The sequence below is a fragment of the Hemitrygon akajei genome, chromosome 2 (assembly GCF_048418815.1).
Source record: "Hemitrygon akajei chromosome 2, sHemAka1.3, whole genome shotgun sequence".
Lineage (NCBI taxonomy): Eukaryota > Metazoa > Chordata > Chondrichthyes > Myliobatiformes > Dasyatidae > Hemitrygon > Hemitrygon akajei.
The window spans coordinates 147,495,602-147,509,305 of NC_133125.1; the positions used below are offsets into that span (position 1 = coordinate 147,495,602).

The following is a 13,704-nucleotide window of genomic DNA, read 5'->3' on the forward strand; positions in this document are numbered from 1 at the left end:
ATCAGTGAAAGAGGCTGCTTCATCGCTGGCATGGGCTCAATGGGCTGAAGGGTCTGTTTCCATGCTGCAGGACCAGCAGGGCTATTGAACTTGACGCAGCATCCCCTGCCCTCACTTTTATTTATCAGCTCCCACAATCAAGGGAACAGCAAGGAACAGGGGGACCTTGCCATGCAAGTCTGAGGATCCTGGAACAGGGCAGCTCGTGGTGAAAATGGTGCATGGAATTATCCAGGACAGTGAGTATAAGAGAGGGAGGTTGTTGGACAATTCTATAAAGCACAGGTTAAGCCTCTGCTGGAGTACTGTCCCCACGAAATGTAATGATGTGATTGTACTGTGGAGGGTGCAAAGCTGGTTCACTGGGAAGTGACTTGGGATGCAGATTTGCTCAGGGGAGAGGCTTTGGTGTGGATGAGCAACACAAACACAGTACAAATCTGGGGGCATTGAAAGGTTGTGTAACCCCTGGGTCACCTCAGGCATCGCTCAAACTCGTTCTAGTCTAGGGGGAGCAGCCTTCGGCCCCGCCAAACTGGGTAATCAGCTGGTGTGGATGCTGTGTGATGTCCCCGCCTCGCCCAAAAAACACACAGTACACCTTATGCGATTAAATGAGTACAATTTATAAAGATTACTATAACTAAGCGATTACTAACGATACAGTATATATGAATAAGAGAAAAAAAAGAAAAGGCGCCAAACTTATCAAAGTCCAAACCACTTCGTGCACAACCGTTGGAGCTCAATCACTGAAGTCCTCTGGTATTCGATCCTCTCCGATCTCCTCGACCCGCCTCCTGGGACCCCCACGGTGGTCGACCAGTCGCTCCACACTCCTCTGTCTCCGTCTCCTCTCATCACCGAAAAGCTTGGGCCGGGGACCCCCCCCCGCTCGGGGTCCGTACCGTCGCCCAGCTTCCAGCACCCCGTCCTCTCTCTCTCACTCCATCGCGCCGACTCCCAAAAGTCCCCCACCAACAATCAGTTTACAGTCCCAAACAAGCTTCCAGCACTTATCATAACAAAGACAATAGCATTCCTACCATTAAGACAGGCGCCAGGATTCCTACTTGTAACAAACAAAGACGCCATTTTGATTACATACACAGTAACAAAGAAAAAGAAAAAAAACCCCCGTTACACTCTCCCCCCACCAAATAAAAGTCATGTCCTCATGACTATTAGATAACTCGTCACCTTTCCTGCCAACACACCATAACCCAAACACCAGCAGTGACATCTCCTCCCCACACAGTAAACCTCACGCCCTGTTCCTTAGGAGCTATATAGGCCAACTATCTGGGCGTTCCCTAACCCTTCTGAGACCTCCGTACCCCCCCCGCTCGGGGTCCACTACCAACTCCTCTTTCAACCTCTCACTCATACCCCACACTGCACACAGCTAACCCTCCCCACTACACCTGACTCAGTGGAAGAAGGGCCAAAGGTCTCTTCCTCAATCGAGGGAAAGTCAGCAAAAGGCAGCATGTACCACACATCCAGCCATCAGCCTTTGAATCCGTATTCATCCTCATTTCTTTGATCGGTAGCTGCTGTTTGATCTTCTCCAAACGGAAACACGTGACCTGCACTGCTCCTGCAGTCTCTTCAGCCTCCTGCAATTTAGATTATCCTCTTCTCTGGCCCCTGGCTCAGCAGTTCTGACTCCTGCATCCCGGCCATCTCAATCTGGAATGCAGTTACTCCAACAGCTTCTTCCACCCTGACCTGAAAAGCAGCAGTTAACGATTGGTCACCCTCCAGTTCAGTATTCACTGCACTTCTCTCCAGCTTCTTTTTTTTCTCCTCATGACTTCTTCCAAATCAACCTTCAGGTGTTGCACTTCATTTGAACTGTCGATGGTCATCTTCAGGTTCCCTTCAAGCTACCGCTTCTCCCTTCCAGGATTTGTCCGCAATTTCTTCACCTCCGCAAACTACCTTCTCCAGGCTCTCAGTTTGCTGTGGCTCTCAGTCAAACAACTTTCTTCGTTTTCTCCAACTTGTAAGTCTTTCAAATGGTTCCAGATCACTCTCTCCGGTCTCTCAGTCTTCATTTCAAACTTGATTCCGTAGAGACAGACACTCACGAGCTGCGACCTTCGCCAGCTCTGGCACGTGTCCAGAAAACACTTTAACTCTGTAGTTCTCAGCCGCTCCTGCAACGACCTCACTTCATATTCTCCTGAGGCAAATCCAAATACCAGGAGATCATCCACATACGTCAAAATTCCAAACGCCTCCACATCCCATGGTCTTCCACATGCCCTGCAGGAAGGTTGCAAGGGCTCCGGAGATACCCTGTGGTATCTTTTCGGACCGGAAAGACTCCTAGGAAACTTTTAACCGCCATCTTCTCCTTGGCGGCCTCACTCATCGGGATCTGGCAACATCCACTCCTCAGATCCAGCACCTTAAACCTCTTCGCACCACTCAGATAGGCCATCGCCTCTACGGCCCAATATAATCCACACACACGCTGCCTACGTCTGCCACTCTGTAGGGGCCAGTCGCCGCAACCTCTGCCTCACCGAGGTGTCTTCAGCAGTCAACTCCCCTCCCTGGTGGTATTTCGCAGCGTCCACTAAGAGGGTCTCACCCTCAGATACTCCTCCAGGCCATACCACCACCGGCTCTGGTTTGAATTCGGTATCGGCCCAATGCTGCTACACACGTCCGCACAAGCAGCTCGAAACTCTGGGTGCATCGATAATGCCTCCAAACAGCTCTCACCCGCCTCCTCCGGGCAGGCCCCCAAGCGCACTAACAGGATATTGGTTCTCTCCATAACCGAAACGCTGCCCGTCTCAACAGTGTCCGGACACATCAGCATCAACGATTCACGAACCTCAGTCACCTCCACATTTGCCTCTAAGAACTCCATTTTCACTGACCAACAACCGTCGTCTTTATAATCACCGGCACTGGTACCCCAAATCTCCAGTGTCGTCAATGTCATCAAGGGTAAAGGCTTCCAAAAACGGTTATAAAACAAACTGTACAGCAACTTAACCGGTGCCCCGGTGCCGAGGATGGCTTTAACTTGACCTCCATCCATCCGTAACAACACCTGAGTGCGTGGTCCCTCTAAGCCTTCAGGAATAGGGTCTGTTCCTTGCGGGAGTTCCTTGGTACATTGCTGGGAACGTGCTCCCCCAGAGACCCCAAGCCGTTCCCCCACTGGGCCTCCTCTAAGTTTCCCGACATCTCTCGGATCCACGGAACAACTGATCCCCTTGACAAATCCCCCTGTCTCCGCAAGCAATTTATCTGCCCTCCTAACCAAAAGGGATACCCTAAAAACTTCCCACCAATCTCCTGCCACGGATATGATAAGCCCCCCAGCTGCGGCATTTGACTTCCAGTCGAACCACACGCATTTTCCCACACTTTCCCAGAACTGGCAGCTGTCACTTCGAGATAATTGCGCCCGACAGTTCTAACAACGCTACCAGCCCGCCTACTCAAACTTTCAACCAATCCCTGTCGCTTTCCCTCAGCCAAGCACTGCCACTCACCCAACAACTGAGAGGTCTGCTCCGCCCACGTCTCCGCCCCTTTAGGGCTGGACATTATTCCAACAACCGGGCGGAGCCCACCACCATAGCTGAAAAATCCCAACCTGTCACTCCTCACTCTCCAAACAGTACGGACAACCCATGGTACCACCACCATTTCGTCAGCGCTAGTCGGAACTCGAACAACGACCCCCGGGCTACCAACAGCAGCCACCCCACCCAACACACATGCAGAGATAACCGGCAATAGCACACCCACAAAGGCACACCAGCTCCTCGCCGCAGACACAATTTAAAGAGGGCGATCACACAGCTTCCACAGAAATCAATCCCGGACGATCGCACCCACAATGTAACCCCTGGGTCACCTCAGGCATCGCTCAAACTCGTTCTAGTCTAGGGGGAGCAGCCTTCGGCCCCGCCAAACTGGGTAATCAGCTGGTGTGGATGCTGTGTGATGTCCCCGCCTCGCCCAAAAAACACACAGTACACCTTATGCGATTAAATGAGTACAATTTATAAAGATTACTATAACTAAGCGATTACTAACGATACAGTATATATGAATAAGAGAAAAAAAAGAAAAGGCGCCAAACTTATCAAAGTCCAAACCACTTCGTGCACAACCGTTGGAGCTCAATCACTGAAGTCCTCTGGTATTCGATCCTCTCCGATCTCCTCGACCCGCCTCCTGGGACCCCCACGGTGGTCGACCAGTCGCTCCACACTCCTCTGTCTCCGTCTCCTCTCATCACCGAAAAGCTTGGGCCGGGGACCCCCCCCCGCTCGGGGTCCGTACCGTCGCCCAGCTTCCAGCACCCCGTCCTCTCTCTCTCACTCCATCGCGCCGACTCCCAAAAGTCCCCCACCAACAATCAGTTTACAGTCCCAAACAAGCTTCCAGCACTTATCATAACAAAGACAATAGCATTCCTACCATTAAGACAGGCGCCAGGATTCCTACTTGTAACAAACAAAGACGCCATTTTGATTACATACACAGTAACAAAGAAAAAGAAAAAAAACCCCCGTTACAGTTGGTTTGTGAGAAATGTTCCCTGCAAGAGCTCCAGAACCAGGAGGCCTAGGCTTCAGGTGAGGGGATCCGGAGATGAACTTCACCACCTCCCTGCTCCCGGATAGTTGGGATCTGTACTGCGTTGTTTGAGGAGGAGGTGGGGATGGACTCAGCATTTAAGAAATATCTAGGTGAGCACGTGAACCACCGAGGCAGTGAAGACTACCCAATGGGATGAGCCTGGACGGGTAGCTGATGGTCAGCATCCATCCTGTGGGCCATTTATTGAGAATGTGACCGACCATGCTAAGGTAGCAGGACTGGAGAAGGTTGTTCTTGAACTGCTGACATGGGAGTCAGGGAGAGGGAGATTCCATACTTGTTTATTTTTAACCTATTTTCTCATCGACCCTCCTCCCTTTGGCTCACTTAAAACACACCAATGGGTAGTTCACAGAGCCCAAATAATTTACTTGTCTGCAGGTTTGGGAATATTGGAAGAAGCTGGAGAACTCAGGAAATCCAGATGGTCACAGGGAGAAGGGCACACTTTGCACTCACATGGTATCTGAGATGGGCGTCGGACCGGGATTGCTGGGGCTGGGAGTGGGTGGTTTGCCTGCTTCACTGCCCTGCACGTTGCTCACTGCTGATCAGGATTAGCTGGCAGACTTTGCCAGTGCTGAACAACAGCCTGAAGTCAAGGTTTGGGTTACTTGTAGGTAAAGTCCAGGTGAGTGGAGATGGTGAACAGAGACCCAGTCCTTTTAAGGGCATCACAGCTCGATGCTGCCCCTCCCTAGATTCATTCCTAAAGACTCCTGTCACCCTGCAACATGGAAAGCACTGGGCTTCTCCATTCTCAAGATCCCACACTCTGTACACCTTGATTCTAAACTGTACCCAGTGTAAAGTACCCGGTGTCTGAGGCCAGTGCTGGTGATTGCCCACTTACCAGGTGTTAATGGTTGGGAGGGGGAGATCTGGCTTGAGTTGGCTGAGGATGGAAGAGAGAGTTTGTATTGGGGAAGGAGCTGATGTTCATTAGCTTGTTCTTCCATGGATTTGGGAAGATTTTGTAGAAATGGCATTAGTAGCATCTTGTGTGCCTTGAGCTGCAAGGTGCTCTTGGTCTCGATGCAGTGGAGCCTGCTGTCCATCTGAGCAGCTGGCCATTCTCTTGGGTGTGTCTGATACTGCCAAACTCAACCAGGGTCAAGGGTCATCTTCATCCACCATACACATGTACATGTATTAGGAATTTTTTGTGTTGGTCATGGTGTGACATGCAACAAAAACTAACAATATTCCACAATTATAAAGAATTATATAAAAAAAATAAAGTTGAAGAATGGATACTGAATAAAATGTGCATAAATATATAAATACCAGCATGTATTTACAATATAAACAGGTGTCGGGTAATGAGTTTTTGCCTGACAGAAGAAGAATATGGCGTCACAGATCCAAGAAAACGCTGCTTTTGAAGATGCAAGTGAAAATTAACAGCAAACTACCCTTGGCTCTGCCTTTCAAGACAAATTCAGTTTATTTTCAGTGAATCATTGGATACAACCACTGGAGGAACGGTCTGAGCTGAACAGACATTGAACTCTGTCCTCGGAGGTCCATGTCCTGGTACTGAAGTCTGTCTAACTCTCTGGAACCAGTCAAGTTTTCCCACAGAACCAGTGGAGGATGGGATAAGGAGGGCACAGTGAACAAAAGGCTAGAGGAGTAGGGAGGACCTGCTCACATATTGTAGGAGCAGTTGTAACCAGAGGTTGTGCAAACTGGTAATGGGGAGAACAATATAGCAGTTCTGCTGCTTGGTGAACAGTTAATAAGAATCGTAAACTATTATGATTCAACAGCCCTTCCACGTGAGGCCACACTTGTGCAAATCTGTTGTATATACCACTCTTGATGTGGCCTCCTCTACATCAGTGAGATGTGACATAAGTTTGGGGACTGCTTTGTCGAGCACATCTGCTCCATCTGATAAAAGCAGGATTTCCCAGTGGCCAAACATTTTAGTTCCCATCTCCATTCCCATATGCTATGTCAGTCCATGGCATCCTCCTTCCCTCTTGCCTCTTCTCATCTGCCTATCACCTCCCCTAGTGCCCCACCCCTTTCCTTTCTCCCCTGATCTACCCTCCTCTCCCATCAGATTCCTGCCTCACCAGCTCTGTCTTTCCTACCAACTTGGCTTCACCTATCACCTAGCTATTCTCCTTCCCCCTTGCATTTTTTTTAATTCTAGTATCGTTCCTTCCCCTTCCTTTCCAGTCCTGAAGAAGGATCTTGGCCCAAAATGTTAACTGTTTATTCATTTCTATAGATGCTGCCTGACCTGCTGAGTACCTCCAGAACTTTGTGTGTTGCATAAACTATTCTATTATAAAAGAAATGCTCGCCCAGTGGATCAGTTATTTGGCTGTTTGGAAAACTGGTAACTAAGAGAATCAGAGACCACATTTTTAGTTTTTCTGGGTTCTGTGCTGGATGGGATGGGATGGGAGGGGAGGGGAAGAGTGTATTCCTTACACAGTGAGTCAGTGCGCTCTGGACAGAGGGGCAGGGTTTTCAGTCACGTCCTGAATGATGCTGGAAATCTGCATCAACAAATGGACAGACATCATGGGCAGATGGAGAGATGTCAGCCAGCATCGAGGGAGGGAAATGTTACCATCAGGAAGGAAGTACAGAAGCCTGAAGGCACACACTCAGTGATTCAGGAACAGTTTCTTCCCCTCTGCCATCTGATTTTCAAATGGGCATTGAACCCATGAACACTACCTCACTATTTTTTGCACTACTTACCTTAACTCAACTATTTAATAGACATATACCTAATGTAACTCAGTTTTTATTGTGCTCTATATTTATCAGATATCAGATATTTCATTATACTGCTGCCATAAAGTTAACAAATTCCATGACACATGCTGGTGATATTAAACCTGATTCTGATAATCTGGCATATTTTCCTGGATTAGTAGATGATTTGAAAAACCCCAACACAGTTTTCTGCCTGTTACACATTGGGACAGCAAACTTCCAGTGAACCTAGTATGTTTGAAGGAAGCGGGAAGCGTACAAACAGTCCAAACCGTGTCTCCGGCTGTAAATGCACCTGCATTGCCAACCTCAGTCCGGCCTCTGGACAACCCAATTTACAGTCTGGACCCCAGCTCACTCTCTGAATGAATGACTAAGCTAGCTGCCCAACCAACCAGGTTTCTGAACAATCAGATACCAGATTGTTGGAGTTTAACTGTATTCAGTGTGCCCAAGGCTTCTTGGTTTTGTTGACATGACTTGTCACCTCTTTTGACCAGCAGGTCAGGACTGGTTGCGCAAGTTACCCGGAGGTTGTCCAAGCAGTGATGTCTGAGGAGGGTTTTCAAGGTGTTCCCAGCTGACACTGACTACTCTGGTCCTTAAAAACACCCTCCTTTCTTGGTTATCCACCTGGTGGGACTGTGCTTGAGTTGGTGATGGAGAACCTGTGCACACTCACTGGGTTTTCCTACACTCTCCATCCACCGTCCCTTCTTCGGTCATTGACTTCCCAGCCCTCAGGTGCATTGTGAGCTGTTTCTCTTCCCTCAGGCTTCCAGTCCAGGAGCACTTTCTGGTTCAGGGAGGAGAGTTGTATTTATTAACTCCTGAATGTCCTTGTGCTTCTCATGAAACTGGGTCCAGGTTCTCACAGGAGAAAACAAGGGTTCCCCCCCCCCCCCAACCCGGTGTGAAATGAAGGGAGGCTGTGATACAGTCACCCCGGAGAGTATTGCCTCCTGTTGCCATGTCTCATACTGGATTGGTCACTGGAGTCAAAGTGGGGTCCCCCTCCCCCTGCACCAAGGGGCAGCAGTCCTGAGCTGCGGTCAGACATTTCTGTCACTACCGGTGTTGCCATGAGCCTGTGCCGTGGGGGAAGGGGTGCAGAAGATGGGGTGGAGCCTTTTGGTGGAGTCAACTGCCACCGTGCAGAGATGCAGCTGCCTGCGAGCATCGAAGAAGGACAGGTACCCTCGCAGGTGGTCCAGGTGGAGCCCCACCACTGCAGGGTCATTGTCCAGCACCAGGGTCCGCCCTGGAGAGCCCGTCACCCAGTACACTGTCTCGTTGAGCCGGGACAGTGTCCATACCCGGGTTGATCCCTCTCCCCTGGCTTTGTCATCGTCCCTCTGTCCCAGCAGGCCCAGGTGCCATTCCTGGCTCCTACCCACCTCCACCTCCCAGTAGGCCCGGTCTGAGGAAATGGCATGGGAGGAGAGGGCACAGGGGCTGAGTTGCAGGCTGTAAAGTAGTCCAGGGGCCAGCGGTGGTAGGGAGCTCTCTGCCATGCTGGTCAGGTGACCTGAGAGGCCAAGCTGTAGATCGGCTGTGTCCGTGTCCAGACTGAGGGAAACTGAAATGGAAATGGCAAGGCAACACCATTATAACACAGTGACCTGTGATAGTCATTGGTCACACCTTTCCCCTAAACACTAATTAAGAGCATGCTCACCCTTGTCCCATCAACACTGACCTTTGCTCTCAACCAATAGACCTCAAGCCATCCACTGCACCCCCACTCTGTGGAGCTGAGCATCATCTAGTGAGTTCCCAGGGCTTAGCCAGTGAATGGGTTTCTGTCACATCACAACCCACCCATGCCTCAGCTCTAGGTGTCCAGTGGAGCCATGGAATTCATCGGGGATCTCTCTCTCGCCAACTGTTAACCAGCATTCTTGCCTCTGTTCCTTGAGTCCCACCGTGAGCTGGATTAAATTACCACTGCCCCATCCACTTCACTCACCTGAGAAACTGCGGATGTGTCTCCATTCTATGAAACAAGACGAAACCAGGGTCAATTCTGGCTGATCAAAGAACCAAAGCTTTAAGTACTTGCTTATCATAATGTGAGATGTCTTACCGGTTTCGCCAACGTAGAACTGAGTGTGTGGAAGCAGTTCTGAAAATATCAATAAAACAGTCGCAAATTTTCAGCTTTGTGCACATCACGTTTTGCTCTCATTTCCTATTGTAGCAGCCAGTAAGAGCGGCTCAGTCCCGCCATAGCAGAATTAGTATTTGTCATGTTATATTAAATGTTGGGATGAGAATTATAGCTGCTGTTACAAACCTCTGCCCCAGAAGTTCCTGTTGGGTCAGTGTAGAGGAAGCTTCACCCTGCGTCTGACCTTTGGAGTGTGTGGTCAGGACGGTGGAGAAGGAGCTTCACTCTGATCAAGGGAGTGCGTGATGGGATGGTTTGGAGTCAGTTTCCCTCTGTGTCTGATCCCAGGAGGGTGTGCTGGGGCAGGGTAGAGGGGTTTCACTTTGTTTCTTACCCCATCAGTGTATGATCAGACAATGTTGGGAGCTTCATTCCATGTCTGACTCTGGGAATGTGTGATGTGACAGTGTGGAGGGAACATCTCTATGTCTGTCCTGTGATGTACCTGCCTAGCCTCAATAATTAAACTGGATGCCGGAGTGAGAAATGTATTCCAATTCTTGTTCTCATTAAGCTGGTCATTTACATTTAAGCACAGTTTGTAAAATACATTCGCAAGTTCAAGTAACTCACCTCTGGTGCATGCAGTTGACACCTTCTTGATGTTATTCACCCTGTTGTGGATGATGCAAGTGACGGATGGTGGGACCACCTGGGCTGTCCAGTGTTGGATCTCCAACCTGTACAGGCCTTCCTCTCCTGTTGTCTTGGTTACCTTCGACAGTGGCAACAGGTTCTTCCCCTCACTGTTCTTCCAGATGAGGGTGGGTTCGGGGAACCAGCCTTCTGTCCGGCATGTGTACAGGAAGGAGGTCTTGTTGAACTGCTCTGCAGATAAGGTGGGCTTCGTCCCAAGGGCTGAAATGGAATGGGACCATTGGTCAGTTTGGAGGAAGTTGCACAGACGTTGCACCCCCTGGACATCCGAAAGCAATGAGGCACTGTTAGAGAGTGGACACTCATCACGTCAGAGTAAGGCAGACTATACATGCACAAATCCCTCAAATGAGGAGCTGATTACTTTTGTTTGAGGGGATTATTAATAAAACTGCTGAGGTATCGTCAATATGAATCCCTCAAGCAGGCCGTTTTGGATCTCAGGTCAATATATCAGCCAAGTGACCCACCTCCGATACACTGGCACTCCCTCAGGACAGTACAGTGCGGATAAATCACCACACCCCAGTTCCTGTAATCTCCCTCCAGGACTCCGACTCCTGTGAGTTATTGGAGTTTTTACTGTACTGAAGGAGTCCTGGTGCCTCTGTATGCTGACAATTGACTCTCACTCTTTGTTTGAGGGATTATCTGTTTATTGTGGGATCTTACTGTGCACACAAGGACTACCCTCCTGGGTCATTAGTGACCACACTTCAACAGTGCTGCATTGCATTGGGATGCCTGGATTCCCCCTTCAGAACTAACCCACTTCATTGGGAGATTCATTTTGCTCCTTTGCAACATCTAACGCATGAGTTAAAAGCTTTTCAGGAGTTTTAAGAGTTTAAGAGATACAATATTCATTAATTCTGAGTATTTGCCACTCCAGCACAAAGTCTTGAGTGCGCAGGATTATCAGAGTTCTACTGGAATGAGGATTTCTGTTCAGGCTCGTATTGAAGGATTCAATCCTTATTCTGAGGGGAACTCTCCATTCCTTGTTGTCACTGGTCCCTGGAACACACAGCCCCCCCCCCCCCCACTCCCATTCATGGCCAGCACCATCTGCGGTCCCAGTTCAATTGGACCGTTACCTCCACCTAGCAGGAGGGTGCCACCTCCACACGGCTAGTGTCCATGGACACCCAAGATGGAGAACAGACTCATTACTCTAATCCCAATCTGACAGGGTGCAAACCCTCTAGGTCTTCGCCCTAGTGAAGCCTGGATGGATGGACACCATTTAGGTTAATGTCTCTACACATACCATATGCAAGATGTTGGTGGGACCACGCATGGAGTATTGTGTTCAGTTTTGGACACCCTGTTATAAGAAAGGCATCATTAAACTGGAAAAAAGTGCAGAGAAGATTTACAAGTGTGCTGCCTGAGCTCAAGGGTATGTGTTATAGGGAGAGGTTGGGAAGGTCGGGATATCTTTCCTTGGAGTGCAGGAGTCTGAAAGATGACCTTACAGTGATGTGTATAATCATGAGGAATACACAGTCTTTTCCCAGAGAAGAGAACAGAGATTCAGAGAGGATCTGAGGGGCAACTTCTTCATGCGGAGGCTGGAATGTATATGAAATTACCAGTGTTTGACGCAGGTACAAACACATTTTAGTACATTTGGCTAAGCACATGGATAGGAGGTATTTGGAAGGATGTAGGCTAACTATGGGCAAATGGGACTGCCTTGGTGAGCACCGTGGTTGGGATGGACAAGTTGGGTCAAAGGGTCTGGTCCCAGGCTGTTTGACCCTAACATTGAGAAATGTAGGAAAGCAAGAGGCTCCAGAGAGCAGCAGAGACACCATTTCCATTGTGGGTACAGCTCTCCTCATTGCCCTTGTATTAGTGTGGAAGGGTCAGTGTATGTGGAAGGCTGAATCACCTCTTCCAAGGGACACTCTCTACACCTTGCAGTGCGATCTGCAGTTGGGATTACTGGAGAAGGTGTAGTACTGTCCACTCCCCCAGGATGCTAGGCCTGAGCCTATGATGTGGTGGGACCTGGCCCCGTCCCAAAAGTAACTGACCGCCATCATACCCACAACATTTAGATCCATCCGCACGTAGCTGGAGTGGGCCCCAGAGAAGACGGTGCACTGGTACGTCCCTGCGTCGGAGGCCTGGACCCCCTCTAGTCTGATCGACACGTTCCCATCCTCCAGCTGGTCACCAAGGAGGTGTGTCCCATTCCGGGAGGACTGGCAAGGCCCCCCCTGATCGTCGCAGGTCAGGACCACAGCTCGAGACCTCAGATTCCTCCACTCAACCCCCAGCCCCCTGCCCTGGGGGCGGAACATCACCGAACAGTTCAGTACAGCGCCTTCACCCACCAGGGCCACGATGGGATGGTCCAGCCCCTTCACCTGAAACAACTCTAGGATGGAAGAAGAGAGCATGAGAGGGGGCCATCCACCAAATTCAAATTCCTGAGTGCTCGGGAGGCCAAGCAATGTTTGCCAGTGCAGAACACGAACCCACCGAGAAAGGAGTCAAATGTCAGTCTATCACACAAACCGGCCTCCTCTCCGTGGACTCTGTCTCAGCACAGCAGCCATCTTTTCCAGACTTTGCCTCTTCTCCCCTCGTCCATCGGACAGAAGACACAGAAGCCTGAAAGTACATTTTCACCAGACTCAGAGAAAGCTTCTACACTATCGAGCAGTCCTAAGGTGGACTTGTGACCTTGCAGTCCACCGTGCCATGGTCCTTGCACCTTATTGTCTGTCTGTGCTGCACTCTCTCTATAACTGTAGCACTCTATTCTGCATGCTTTCTTTTGTTACTACCTTGATGTTCTTTTCTCTGGGATGACCTGTCTGGATGGTGTGTGAGCAGAAACTTTCCACTCTATCTTGCCACATGGAGTCGTAGAACACTACATCACAAGAGGAGGCCCTTTCACCCATCTGGGCCATGCCAAACTAATCCCATTGCCCTGCCCCAGGACCATAGCCCACCCAACCATGTACAAACCCCATTTCCAGAAAAGTTGGGATATTTTCCAAAATGCAATAAAAACAAAAACCTGTGATATGTTAATTCACGTGAACCTTTATTTAACTGACAAAAGTACAAAGAAAAGATTTTCAATAGTTTTACTGACCAACTTAATTGTATTTTGTAAATATACACAAATTTAGAATTTGATGGCTGCAACACACTCAACAGAAGTTGGGACAGAACAATGTTTACCATTGTGTTACATCACCTTTCCTTTTAATAACACTTTTTAATCGTTTTGGAACTGAGGATACTAATTGTAGTAGATTTGCAATTGGAAATTTTGTCCATTTTTGCTTGATACAAGACTTCAGCTGCTCAACAGTCCATGGTCTCCGTAGTCTGATTCTCTTCTTCATGATGTGCCATACATTTTCAACAGGAGATAGATCTGGACTGGCAGCAGGCCAGTCAAGCACACGCACTCTGTGTCTACAAAGCCACGCTGTTGTAGCCCGTGCAGAATGTGGTCTGGCATT

At 49.3% G+C, this 13,704-nt stretch overlaps 1 protein-coding gene across 1 annotated transcript in view; it reads left to right on the top strand.

Annotated features, from left to right (window-relative positions):
- Positions 1 to 13,704, top strand: part of LOC140720966 (uncharacterized) — a 48,740-nt gene that overhangs the window by 12,696 nt on the left and 22,340 nt on the right. The window contains exon 6 of the mRNA XM_073035840.1: positions 5,197 to 5,272. Within this exon, the coding sequence (XP_072891941.1) occupies positions 5,197 to 5,272 (76 nt within the window). The remainder of the gene's footprint in view (positions 1 to 5,196; positions 5,273 to 13,704) is intronic.